General features: G+C 36.4%; 1 protein-coding gene across 1 annotated transcript in view; it reads right to left on the reverse strand.

The window, feature by feature from the left end:
• Window positions 1–647: 647 nt before the first annotated feature.
• Window positions 648–15,155, reverse strand: part of LOC131064457 (DNA-directed RNA polymerase V subunit 1) — a 223,899-nt gene continuing 209,391 nt past the window's right edge. The window contains exon 21 of the mRNA XM_057998604.2: window positions 648–1,054. Coding sequence (XP_057854587.2) covers window positions 899–1,054 — 156 coding nt within the window. The 3' untranslated portion in view covers window positions 648–898. The remainder of the gene's footprint in view (window positions 1,055–15,155) is intronic.

The following is a 15,155-nucleotide window of genomic DNA, read 5'->3' on the forward strand; positions in this document are numbered from 1 at the left end:
GTAGGGAAATCTCATATATTAACTGGTATACAATAGTACATAGACTGCACACATCCATTTATACATTCATATTTAGGTACAAGATGAAGAGATGGGGAATGCGAATGGTCATGTTCAGGCATCTCTTCCCAGGAACTCATGACTTGTATTGTGGTCAGCTAATATGCTTTCTCTACCTTACTACAAGGTTTATCCCATCCAGATAAAGAGAATAAAACCCGACTTTGCAGATTTAGATGCATAGGTAGGCTTACACACCAGAAAAGAATGTGTCTTCTAATCATTTACTTCCTTCTATTAATAAAAACCCACTGTTAACAATATTCAATTGTACAGATAAAAACAATTTATACTCTGTCTCGTCATAGAACACAATAACAACCATTGCCTTCGAACTATGTTTTTGCTGTGTCTCATCTACAGAATTTCATTTACTGCCAAATCAAAAATAACGTATTAAGGAAGCCTTCTTACTGTAATGATTGTCCTCACGCTCTTCAACACAGTATACAAAGGAATGCACATTTATAACACAGATTATTAACAATCAGACAATACATGCTTTGCTAATTATGACTACGCATCCACAACAACTAGGAAGTGCATAATAGTGGAGCTCTGGAAAATGTAAATACTGAATGCACATGAACACGAAATCATCCTTCACTGGACAAAGATTATCATACAAACAGAACATCATATTTATAGAGGAATTCTATTTTTTTATGATGGAACATTGAAAGAAGGCATTCCATTCAATTTAACAATAATTCATTTAAAGAGTCCCTCTGATAATGGAACTGACTACCAGTTTGTATAACATTCAAAAAGGCAACACTATTGCTTCCTTCTATAAAGCAAAAAGATTGGACATTACCATTGCATCTTTTTCTATGATTTAAAAGTACTTTTTAGCAAAATCTTCTGCAGAATCAGGAAATCTTTCCTGAACAAGATTTTTCAAGCATTTCTTGTACGAGAAATCTGATTTTGATCCATCCTTCCGTACAATGAATAAACATCTGCTCATTGTGAAGTCGTGATGTCTATCAACCTGAGAAGCAAGCCCAATTGCAGTTAAGAATTGCTTGTGACTGACCATAAACCATAACTAAAGCATAAAGATAGCATGTCTATTGCATTCTTTAATACCTTAAATATATTTGCCATTTACTTATAAAGGGGTTTAAACCATATCAATGTTTCTCACTGATCAAAGATGAATCCCTTTTAGGAGAAAAAATCATACCAGGAGGGAGAGGGTATTATTCGTGAGAGGAGAGATCCTTATAATCAGTTATAATTTTCCTCGATTTTATTCTTTCATAAACTGCAAATTTAGTATATCAAGGGCAGGGATCAGCTTTGATAATGTTCAATTTGCATTCCTAGATTTTGCTTGTGGACACGAGCTGTCCTACCACAACTCAGACAACTAGTGGAGGTAACTTTCCATGGAAATCAATTAAACCCCTAAATAGAAACTTATTGTGTTGGACTACATTATCTACTAGATTTTGAAGTGTGCAAATAATCACAAATTTTAAATATTCCAACGTTTAAGCTTATAATAGCAAAGTTTCAAATTGTCTTGAATATACTCAACTAGAGTGACCCAAAATGTGGATGTAAAAGTTTTTGAACAGTTTTATCTAGTTACATTGCTCTGCTCTTTGGTGGTTCTTAGTACCCAATTTACTTCTGGTGTCACTTCTACCCTTATCTTTGACCGATATGATTGCCTTACAAATATAATCAACTAGTTACATAGCTCTGCTCTTTGTTGGTTCTTAGTACCCGATGTACTTCTGGTATCACTTCTACCCTATCTTTGACCAATATATTTTCCTTACAAAACATTGATTTAGATATATTCAGTTGGCATCCAGCATATATCTATATTATATACAAAAGATTGATATGTATAAATGCAATCATTATTTATCAATATTTATATAATATTGTGTTTACATTTATACATATCAGTGTTACATATCTATATATTGATATATAGATCAATAGATTAATATTGCACATATTCAATACCTTATATGCTTATTTGATACATAAATATCATGTAACAATATATAACTCTATATTGTTCAATAATACTTAACGTATATCATTACATGATAGATGATACTATGTTATAATCTATTCCATATGCATACAGTTATTTTTCAGTATCTTATATCAATATTATGTATCATTTTCAATAAGATACCTAAATATTGCATATTACTCATCAACATATATTAACTCATTCACTTTAGACAGTAGATATTTGATACGTTAATAAACTTCATTAATTTTAACGGTTCTTAACATAGATTAATACTTTATCTTAATGCATTACATGCCTTGTTTTACAATGCGGATTTGTTTTTCTTTCCTTCCTTATGTATTTTCCTCTTTTTTCCTCCTCTACTTTTCTTTTTTTTAGTGCTGTTGTTACCTCCCTAACCCTTCCAGATCTTAATTTATTTTTTTCTGAGATGCAAAAATGCACATTTTAGAGCTTGTAAATACTTTGACTGAATTCATTAGACTGGAAACAAATATTTATACAATAGAATAGGAGAAAACCCGTGGAAATTCCAGTATGACGGGTTCAACAATATGTTAACAAATTCCTAAATATGCTATCAAACAATAACAGACTTAAACAAATAAACAGACCATACGGGTAATGATGGATACCCAACATTCCCCCCTTATTACATCGTTACATCATTGTTTTATACTACTAATAAGAGAGCCTTGAAATGTTTGAAACTTCACACATGCAAGAGGCTTGGTGAAAATATCAGCACGTTGTTCCTGTGTGGAACAAAATTGGAGCTAAATGTTGTTTTGTTGAAAGTGTTCTCATATGAAGTGACAGTCAACTTCAATATGTTTGGTCCGTTCATGAAACACTGGATTACGAGCAAGCTTGAGAGCACCCTAATTGTCACAATAGAGACTTGTAGGTTGGTTTTGTGGTACCCCCAATCCTTCTAATATGCGACGCAACCAAATTGCTTCACAAACTGCTGCACAATACTCTGCTTTTGTTAAAGAACGAGCAACTGTGGGTTGCTTCTTACTTCCCCAAGATATAGATCCTAATCTGAGGAAGAAAACATATCCAGAAGTGGATTTCTATCATCAACAAAACTTGCATAATCTGCATCTGTGTACCCTATCAAGAAGAATTGATCACTCCTATATTCCAAACCATGATTCATTGTACCTTGGATATACCTTAGTACCCATTTTGCTGCTTTTCGATGACACATTTTTGGTTCTTGCATGTATCTTGATAGCTAATTAACAACAAAACTAATATCTGGTCTAGTGTAATTCAAGTAAATGAAACCTCCAATCATTTGTCGGTAAAGTGTTGCATTCACTTGAGGAGATGTATCAAATCTAGATAGTTGCAAACCTGATTCCATAGGTGTAGACATGGGTTTGGAATCCATCATTCTAAATTTCTCAAGCAGTGCCTTGGCATATTTCCTCTATGACACAAAGATACGGTGATTTGTTTGCCATACCTCTAAGCCTAGACAATAGTGCAATAGCCCAAGATCTGTCATATCAAAAGCCTTCTTGAGATCATTCTTGGTTGTTTCAACCATTGCTTCTGAGCTGCCCGTGATAACCAAGTCATCAACATATACATTAATGATCACAATATCCCCCCCTTGATCCTTGAGGTAGAGGTTTGCTTCATATGGATGCCTAGTGAAACCATGTTTTAGCAAATGCTTATCAATTTTGATATATCGGGCTCTAGGGGCCTGTTTGAGACCATATAGGGACTTGATTAGCTTGCACACCTTTTATTCTTTACCAGGTGCAACATATCCCTCTGGTTGGGTCATATAGACCTCTTCTTTAAGGTCTTCGTTAAGAAAGATACTGTTTACATCCATTTGGTACAATTTCCATCCAAATTGAGCAGCAAAAGCAAAAATCATTCTAATTGTTTTAATTTTTGTTGTGGGAGCGAAGGTTTCCTCATAGTCTATACCTTCTTTCTGGGCATAACCCTTGGCTACAAGTATAGCCTTGTGTTTATCTATACTACCATCTTCTTTATACTTAGTTTTAAGAATCCATTTACAACCAATTGCTTTCTTACTGAGTGGTAGATCAACAAGCTCCCAAGTGTTGTTGTTTTTCATCAGAGATTGATACTTTGCATCCATAGCCTCAAGGCTTTGATTCTAGTGCTTCTTGAACATTAGATGATTCAAAATTTTCAACAACTAAAGTCATTAATGCAAAATTTACCTCATTGCGAGCCATGCCACGAGTCCTTGGACCTGAAGTGGAAGTGTCTGGGACTCCATCTAGCTTTGCATCTTGAATGGTACTAGTATATCACTTCAGTAAGGGTTTGGAGAAATTGGTAGGTGTTGATTGACTATCAATATTCCCATCATTTTTCCCATCCATGTTGAATATAGGAGCACTGTATGAAGTAGGTGATGACATGGCAAGAGATCTTACATCATTCTTCTCATCAAAAATTACATCCCTACTAATCTAAATCTTCTTTGTGTTGGGATCCAAGAGGTGATATGCCTTGGATTCATTACTATATCCAAGAAGAATACATTGCATTGACTTTAATCAAGCTTCTTCCTTTTTTGTTTAGGAATATGCATATAGGCATTGCATCCAAAAACATGAAGATGTGAGATAGAAGGCTTTACCCCTGTCCATGCTTCATCTGGAGTAATGCCATCAAGGGCTTTGGTTGGTACACGATTCAAATGATAAACTGCTGTGTGAACAGCTTCAACCCAATATGCATGCTCTAGTTGAGAATCTTTCAACATGCTTCAAACCATCTCCACGATAATGCGATTTCTCCATTCTGCAACACCATTTTGTTGAGGTGTGTATGCCGTAGTCAGTTGATGTCAAATCCCATTTTCCTTAAAATATGTGGAGAATTTTGTGCTGGTGTATCCCCCCCCTCGATTTGAGTGGAGGGTGCGAATACAGTGATTCGCATCTTTCTCCACTTGAGTGTGAAACTCTTTGAAATAGGAAAGAGCTTCATCTTAATGCTACAAGCAATATACCCACATTTTCCTTGTATGATCATCAACAAAAGCCTGAAAGTACATGTATCCATTGTGACTAGGTAGCATGGAACCGCACAGATCGGTATGCACCAACTGCAAAAGTTGATTTGCACAATGCTCACCTGTATAGAAGGGTGCTCTGTGTTGTTTTCCAGCAATACAGCTAGAACAAACAACACTTGACTTCTCAAGTGACGGAAGCCCTTTGACCATGCTTTGCTGATTGAGTTTTAACAAGTAGCTAGTGCTTAAATGACCAAATCTACGATGCCAAAGTAGAGCAAGATCATCATCCTTAGTCACTAAGGCTTGATTATTAGCAACTATATCAAGCCTAAACATTTTTCCAATCTCAGTAGCACTGGCAACAATCTTTTCATTTTCAGATTTATCTTTGATAAGACAAATCTATTTATCCCGATTGCTATCAAGCTCAATCCTAAGGTTGTGGTCAAGAAATTGATTAATAGAAGGAGATTTTTGGTAAGTCCTGGCCCGTACAAGACATTAGTAATCGTGCAATGATTAATGCCAAACTTCAAAGAGATGTCACCAATACCTTTGATTTCATGAGTGGTATCATCTCCAAGAGTGATTGTACCATGATGGGGTTTCAATGTGAGAAACCACTCCTTCTAACCAATCATGTGCTTTGTAGCACCAAAGTCCACAAACCATATTAAGATTGATTGTGAACCATCTTCTGAAGTCTGAGCTGAAAGTACATATTCCTCATCCGGAGAATCATCTACTTCAGCAACATTGCTTTGTTGCTTTTGTTTGGTCTTCTGCTCCCATTGCAGTTTGCCACCTTGAAAAGGCTTCTTTGGATGGGTTTTGTTGGATGATCCTTTGTTGAAGGAGTTGTACCAACAATTCTTCACATCATGTCCAACTCTGTAACAGATTGGACACTTCTTCTGAGGTCTGGATGAGTTGCCAGATTTTGGGAGGCCCATTGAACTGCTTCATAGGCTTCTTGCCTTTATGACATGTACTCATGGCATGATCATCATGATCATGTTCTTGGCTGCTAAATTCTTCTTTCTGGAGAAGATTTAGTAGTTTCTCGAATGTGGACGTCGTCTCAGTGACATTCAAAGTCGTCACAAAGACCTTGTATCTAGATGGTAGTGCTCGTAGAACAATAGGCACAAAAAATACATCCTCAGTCTTTTCTTCCAATGCTTGTAAGGAAGCTCTCAACTCTACAATCCTTTTGAGAAAGGATTCTAATTGTTCTCCATTCTTCATCTTCAGGCTATGTAGCTAACTCTACAAATTCAAGATCTAATTCTGATTTTTCGCCTCATACACCGTCTTGAGTTTGTCCCACGCATCTTTGGTTGTGGATGAATCACGGATAAAGGGCTAAACATCACCAGACACACTAAACAAAATGATTGATTTGGCCTTTTTGTCGGCCTAATAAAATTTCTTTTGTTCATCAACATCAGTTTTATGGCCTGTTGTGGTTCCACTGACCACATCCCACACTTCTTCAAACTCGAGCTGCATTTTGAGTTTGGTCTTCCAAGCAGAGTAATTATTTCCACGCAGTAGCTGAGAGTTTGGAAGAAGAAATTTAGGAAAACTACCTACCATTGGATTACAAAGGAAGAAAAACACCCCCGCCTCCCCCCCCTATGAAGAATTGAAAAATTACACAAGTTTGTTTAAAACATAAACATACATTTTTTACTTTTGAACTCTCCCTGATACTGAATCATAAATTCAGACTTATGATTGTGTAATTATAAATTTATGCTAACAAATCTAGCTTGAGACCTTCTTAACCCATATCTCCTCGATATATCTCATTTTGAAAGTTATCCCATTACAGAATAATCATAAACAAAAATAAAAATAAAAATATCACCAATATCTAATTCAAATGTCACAAGATAGTCTTCAGAACTCTTCCGAAAGAACAGAACTTCATGGCAGCCACCTTTACTTTCTCTTTCCTCTTCCACACCAACTTGTGCTAAAAGTAGGTGGGCTCCACGACTAGCAGAATAAGAAGAAAATTGCATGCAAAGGTATGGTTGTCAGCTTCTTTCAAATTGTCGATTCTTGGGACAAAGCGTTAAAGCAATATGCTTGAGAAAATCTCAAGCAAAGGAATCCGTTGCAACAGAAGATTGGGTGGATCATGAAATACACAAGGCTAGGAATAGTTGACAATTGATTTCTGTTACAAGTGCTACAATAGATTTGCAATTTGTCAAAGACCCGAGCTAAATGTCCATGTACGTGGCAACTCTTGCTCAAAATGGTATATTTTCTTAGTCAGCAGGCTGCTCCCATTCTCTAGCATCCAAGCCAAAAATGATCTAGTGATATGGGAGCATCCTATGCATCAAAGAAATCTTGCATCATAGTTGCGTTACGTGTTTTTGTGGCAGTTTTGGTTGTGTTTGGGAGCCTAAGTAATCTATATAGCATTACTACAAAGGCCATTGCTTTTGGCACCGGTTTTACATGGATTATACATGCTCAAGTGGATACTTGCCTTTGTAAAGATTGTGTAAACCCTAATGAAACCGCGCAATGCAGATGGTGTCACCAAGACACCATGTGTTACTACCCTAACGTAGGAAATCCAAGAGGGAGCAAGCCTTTGTTCTAGAGTGGATTTGACAAGGAGCCATTTTCAGGAATGACAACTTAAGGATGCCATCTTCTCTTAGTTGTTTTAGATTGTACAAACTTGTCAAAAGTACTTATAGATGATTTTGTTAGAACATATTGTTATTAGGGATCATATTGACGGGTGTTTAAAACCACACCAACACAAAATAAAGTTTCTAACAGTCACTCTATCCTCTCTTGATCAAAATCCAATGCATGCTAAGATTGCAAGAAGATCATAAAGTGATTCTAAGTTCCAACTACGTACTTGCGACTTTATGACGGATATAGGCTCGTTTGGCTCTATGTTTTGCTGGTAATCCAAGGGGACTTATGTATAGTGAAGAAGACTTAAACAAATTTGAAACTTCAATGAGACTTTGCGAATGATGTAGCAATGGATAGCTCTTTTTTGGAACTTTTTCTCAATAAGAATGTGGAAAGTAAATAGGAAAGAGTTTAGAAAGATTCTAATCTAGATCTAAGAATTCAATAGATAACAAAGGCTAAGGCGAGATCGACCATACTTTGCTTCGCCACTTTCAAACAACTACATAGAAGGTGCAATCTTCAAAGGTTGTGCTTGTAAGATTTTAAATCATTAATGAACACCATCAAGGAACAATGTTCATCCAACAATTTAAGTTAAGAACGCACATGTAAAATCTCAATCCTGTTAATGCATGGTAGCTTATGCAAGATAAGATCTTCCTAACCTTCCTTGTTCTGTTATTTATCTACATGCTTCATGTCTGATTTATATTGCATATGATTATCGGATTGTACAAACATTGCTTATCATTATGCTATCGGGCTAACAACTCGATAGCATATTAATGTCAATTGTTAATTGGCATTAATATGCTATCGGGCTAAATGCTATAGGTTTATCGGGTTAAATTCGCCGATACATACTTGCTATCGGGTGCATAAACATTGGCACCGATTCACATCTGTTATCAGGCTTAATTATATCGGGCATATTTGTTATCGGGTTTAATGAATACACCTCTTCATTTGGCATTAACATTGGTTAACAACTGCACCGGTTGGATTATATACATCGTGCACTTTGAATCATCAGTGTTTATATGAACCGATTCATTATATTGATCAGTCATTATATTATGATATTACAATATGCTATTGGGGGTTTTTGAACCGATAATCAGCATTGTGTTAATGGTATAATTGTAAGGGCACCGATCAATGAGTGCATTGATCGGTCATGCCTAAAAGGCATGACTGGTCAATACACCAATTGACCGGTTGCCTAAATGATATATATGCCAATTGAATTCATTTGGAGAAGACATACAAAATATTAAATGATCTCTCTCCTTCAGACCTGCAGATAAAAATCAGAATTATTAGACATTGACATAATTCCTCATATCCATATATAGCATACATAGTTCACAACTTGTTCTTTAATTGAAATTGAAATAACTTTACATGGTATCAGAGCCAAGGTAATCGAACCTAAGGCTATTCAATTTTGATAAAATTCAAGGACTAAGTTACAAACTACATCACATTTCCATAATGGACAACGCTATCAGATTCGAAGATAGACTCAAAGGTAGCAAAGATTTTTCAGCTTGGAAGTTTAGAATCAAAATGATTTTAAGAGAAACCAAAGTTGATTCATATGTCCAAACTGAAAGTACACAACCAGAAGATGAAACTGAGAAATCCACATGGATCGAGGGAAATGATAAGGCTATTAAAATAATAGTGGATGGGGTAAGAAATAATATAATGCCCATCATTAGAAAGCAGGAGACGGCTTATAAAATGTTCAAGGCACTTGAAAGGACATTTAAGATATCAAATGCAAGTCATACTCTGGCATTAAAACGAGAGATCAACCATATCAGTATGAACAAAGGGGAGACAATTAACTCCTACTTCATGAGGATATCAAGCCTAAGACATGACCTAGCTTCCCTTGGATACGACATCCAAAGCAAAGAGTTAACACTCATTGCTCTAGATGGATTGCCTAGTGGATGGAACACATTCGTCCAAGGCATCAATGCTAGGTCCAAATATCCTAAGTTTGAAAGACTAAGAGATGACTGTGTACAAGAAGAATCCAGATTGAACAAGGTAGGAATAAAATAGAAGTATATAGATGAAGACTTGCAAGTCCTAAATACAAACATCAATAAGAAGTACAAAAAGAAGCAATTCAGGAAAAGAAAAGCTAAACAAGGCAAGAACACTTCTAAGAAAGACCTATCACATGTTCAATGTTATAGGTGTGACAAATTCGGACACTATGTTGCAAACTGTCCGAAGAAAGGGAAGCAAGCCACATTTGCAAAAGTGAGGAAATCTAGAAGAGAAAATGACTCCGAGAACTATGTCCTCTACTCAGCACTTACAAGCCATGCTTCAAACAAGTCTAACTCATGGGTGATCGACAGTGGTTCATCCAGACACATCACCGGCTTTAGAGAAATACTAGACTCCATGATAGAGAAAGATGATGAGGACGTAACCATCGGAGACGATTCTTCACATCCAGTCAGAGGAATTGGAACCTGCACCATCAAACTGAAGACAGGCATGTCACTACGACTTGAAGAAGTACTATATGTTCCAGGCATCAAAAGAAATCTAATCTCCATATCAGCACTAGAAGATCAAGGATACAGAGTAACCTTCATGAAAAACAAGGTGTTGGCTTGGCCAAAGAGATCCTCCATCAAAGACGCTAAGGTCATTGGTCGAAGACAAGGCTATTTGTATGAGCTATGTACAGAGCCCAATCTAGCATTGATCCATGAAGCAACTAATGCAAATGAAGTATGGCACAGGAGATTAGGCCATCTGAATTATAGAGCTTTGTCAACTATGGGAAACCTTGTCACAGGTCTACGTAAGTTGAAGCAATATCATTCAGAGGCATGCAAAGGGTGTGCCTTAGGTAAAAATACCAAAAGTACATTTCAGAATAGTACTAGGAAAACTAGCAAAGTTTTGGAGTTAATTCATTCTGATGTATGTGGACCTATGTCTGTACCCTCGCTAGGGGGATTTTTGTATTATGTAATTTTTGTTGATGACTACTCTAGGAAGACGTGGATCTACTTTCTGAAATGTAAAGAATCAGAAGAGATCCTAAGTAGGTTTAAAGAGTTTAAAACATTAACAGAAAATCTCTCTGAAAACAAAATTAAAACCTTAAGAACTGACAATGGGGGGGAATACACATCAGGACTATTTAAAGACTTTTGTAAAAATTCTGGGATTAAGAGGGAGTTGACAATACCTTATAATCCACAACAAAATGGAGTAGCTGAAAGGAAAAATAGGACCATAGTAGAAGCTGCCAAAGCCATGATACTAGATCAAAATCTAAACTTGAACCTTTGGGCAGAAGCAACTAACACTGCTGTGTACATACAAAATAGATGTCCTCATTCACACCTTGAAGATAAAACTCTTGAGGAAGTCTTTACCAAGACAAAACAAGATATCAGCCATCTTAGGATATTTGGGTGTCCGGTCTATATTCATGTACCTAAAGAGAAAAGACTTAAACTAGAACCCTCTGGAAAAAGGGGAATACTTGTAGGATACAGTGAAACTTCTAAAGCCTACAGAATCTATGTACAAGGGCAGAGAAATATTGAACTCAGTAGGCATGTAATCTTCGAAGAAGATTTAGCCTTCAAAAGGGTCCAAAATACAATAGAACCTGAAATTCATAATCCTACTCCTAACCTAGAAGAAGAACCTACTCCTGAGCTTCAGAGGGAGTATCTTGAGGAAACTATAAGTGAAAAACAAGACCCACATATAGATAATCACAAGAAAAGACCACTATGGGCCATCAAAACTATAGCAGAAGCTCAGAAGTTCGCTGCTCCTTCAGGAACCTTCAGGGAAAGCAAGAGGCCTAATAAATTCATCAACTATGTTGCACTTATAAATGATCTCTCTAAAACTGAACCTAACAATGTTTCAGATGCACTCAAACATCAAGTATGGATAGATGCCATGACTGAAGAATATCAGTCCATTATGAAGAATGATGTTTGGGAGATTGTTCCTAGGCCAACCAAGAAGTCTGTTGTGTCTTCTAAATGGTTGTTTAAAATCAATAATGCTGCAGATGGCAGTATTGAAAAACACAAGGCCAAATTTGTAGCTAGAGGGTTCTCACAGAAGGAAGGAATAGATTACGAATAAACATTTGCACTTGTTGCCAGGTACACATCAGTAAGAGTTGTCCTAGCCATTGCAGCAGCAAAGGGGTGGAAGGTACATCAGATGGATGTTAAGACATCATTCCTAAATGGTGAGATCGTGGAAGAAGTCTACTTAGAGCAACCTGAAGGGTTTCAAATTCATGATGCAGAGTCTCGTGTGTAGACTCAAGAAAGCTCTCTATGGGCTCAAACAGGCTCCCAGAGTCTGGTATGAAAGAATTGACACCTATCTCTCAAAGCTCGGTTTCTCTAAGAATGATTTAGATCCTAATCTCTACCTCAAAAGAAATAAAGGTGATATGTTAATATTAATTTTATATGTTGATGTCTTATTAATCACAGGAGATGATCACCTAATAGCTCAATGCAAGAAAGATCTATCCACACAATTTGATATGAAAGACTTGGGGCTTCTTCATTACTTCCTAGGATTGGAAGTATGGCAGAATTCTGATAATATTGTACTGAACCAAGGGAAGTACACCTTGGACATATTGACAAGATTTGGAATGCTAAACTGCAGACCCATGACCTCTCCTATGGAAACCAACTTCCATAAACTTAAAGAAGTAGCAGCAGAATCAAGACCTACTGACCCCACTCAATACAGGCCGATGATTGGGTCCCTAATGTATGTGGTAAATACAAGGTCAGATATTTGCTATGCTGTTAATGCCTTAAGTCAGTTCATGTGTGAACCAAAGGAGATACACTTGGTTGCAGTAAAGCATATAATGAGATATCTACAAGGTACCCTAAAACTTGGTCTTAAATATGAAAAGGTTGACATAGATCTACATGGATTTACAGATTCAGATTGGGCTAGCAGTGTGACTGACAGAAAGAGCACTTCAGGGTGCTGCTTCAGTTGAGGGTCAGCCATGATATCCTGGATCAGCAGAAAACAATCTTCAGTAGCTCAGAGTTCCACAGAGGCTGAATATATTGCAGCTTCAATGGCTGCCCGAGAAGCAGTATGGCTAAGGAAATTGCTCGTGGGATTATTTGGAGAACCTATGAAACCTACAGTCATTCAGTGTGATAATCAAAGCTATATAAAACTCTCTGTAAATCCAGTATTTCATGACAGGTCCAAACATATTGAGATTCCATATCACTATGTACGAGATATGGTTGACAGGAATGTGATAAAGTTAGAATATGTGTGTACAGTAGATCAGACTGCAGATATTCTGACCAAACCACTTTCCAAAGTGAAGGTTGATCACTTCAAAAAGGATTTAGGTATGATAGAAAGGTAATCTGCTTTGTAATCTATACTTACATATATTTAAGATGTTTAACGTGTAAACTTCTTTGTCATGTCTGGACTATCTCTTGGCTTCTTGCCACCTGTGTTCATATCTAAGAGGTGACGATCTCTCAGATACTGAACACTTGTATGTAGACATCATAAGGTGACGATCTTATGATAGTCAAACCAGTAATCATGTTGGATCACTGGTAAGTCATGGATGTGCCATGACTATGTTGTGATACAACATTTGTACAAATGTTATTGCATTATCACAACTTGGATATAATGAAAACTTAAGCACTTCGCATATGGTTATCCTTGTATTGCGTGTTAGGCAATACTGATATCACGTGTAGGTGATATCTCAACCATTGATCATGTTGGATCTCTGGTAAGTCATGGATGTGCCATGACTATGTTATGATAAACATTTATAAATGTTATTGCACTTATCACAACTTGGATATGATGAGAAACTAACCTTTCTCATAGACTTATCCTTAAGTATTGCGTGTTAGGCAATACTGATATCACGTGTTAGGTGATATCTTGATGAATCTTACAGATCACATGTTTTGGTGATTTCTCACATGATCAGGTGATGATTCTCTTACTTTTATCACATGTTAAAATAATACTTTATGTCACATGCTCAGGTGATGTTCTTCTATTTTGTATCATATGTCTTGATGGTACTTCTCATGTATAAATGATTTTTGCTGACTGACATTATCTTAGTTATGAAAAGGAAATGTGATGCAGGTTGCCTTATCTATCTTCCAAAGCTAAGAGGGAGTGTTAATGCATGGTAGCTTATGCAAGATAAGATCTTCCTAACCTTCCTTGTTCTGTTATTTATCTACATGCTTCATGTCTGATTTATATTGCATATGATTATCGGATTGTACAAACATTGCTTATCATTATGCTATCGGGCTAACAACCTGATAGCATATTAATGTCAATTGTTAATTGGCATTAATATGCTATGGGGGTATTAACCCGATAGCATATTAAATGCTATAAGTTATCAGGTTAAATTCGCCGATACATACTTGCTATCGGGTGCATAAACATTGGCACCGATTCACATCTGTTATCGGGCATATTTGTTATCGGGTTTAATGAATACACCGCTTCATTTGGCATTAACATTGGTTAACAAATGCACCGGTTGGATTATATACATCGTGCACTTTGAATCATCGGTGTTTATATGAACCGATTCATTATATTGATCAGTCATTATATTATGATATTACAATATGCTATCGGGGGTTTTTGAACCGATAATCAGCATTGTGTTAATGGTATAATTGTAAAGGCACCGATCAATGGGTGCATTGATCGGTCATGCCTAAAAGGCATGACCGGTCAATACACCAATTGACCGGTTGCCTAAATGATATATATGCCAATTGAATTCATTTGGAGAAGACAAAGAAAATATTAAATGATCTCTCTCCTTCAGACCTGCAGATAAAAATCAGAATTATTAGACATTGACATAATTCCTCATATCCATTTATAGCATACATAGTTCATAACTTGTTCTTTAATTGAAATTGAAATAACTTTACAAATCCAACCTTGCACTACAGATAGAAATCATCTATCTGGAAAAGGTATGAGCAAATGACCTCACCATAAAGAAATGCTATCTATTCCATTCATCTAATTGCTTGGAAAATAAATTTCTAATCTAAGTGAGGAAGATGAAACCATGCAAACTTTAAAATAACACAAGTGAACATCAAAAGCCAATGTATCACTTTTATTATCTCAATAACTTATAGCAACAATCGCATACAATTCTCTCTCCCTTTTTAAATGAAGGGGTGAACCTCTTTTATAGGCCCCAAAAGAAAATGATGGCCTAGATTACATTCAAATCAATGGATAAGAATCACCATGCAAAATCCTAATCACGGTTTGACCAAAGATACCCAAAAT

Source organism: Cryptomeria japonica, chromosome 2 (assembly GCF_030272615.1).
Source record: "Cryptomeria japonica chromosome 2, Sugi_1.0, whole genome shotgun sequence".
Lineage (NCBI taxonomy): Eukaryota > Viridiplantae > Streptophyta > Pinopsida > Cupressales > Cupressaceae > Cryptomeria > Cryptomeria japonica.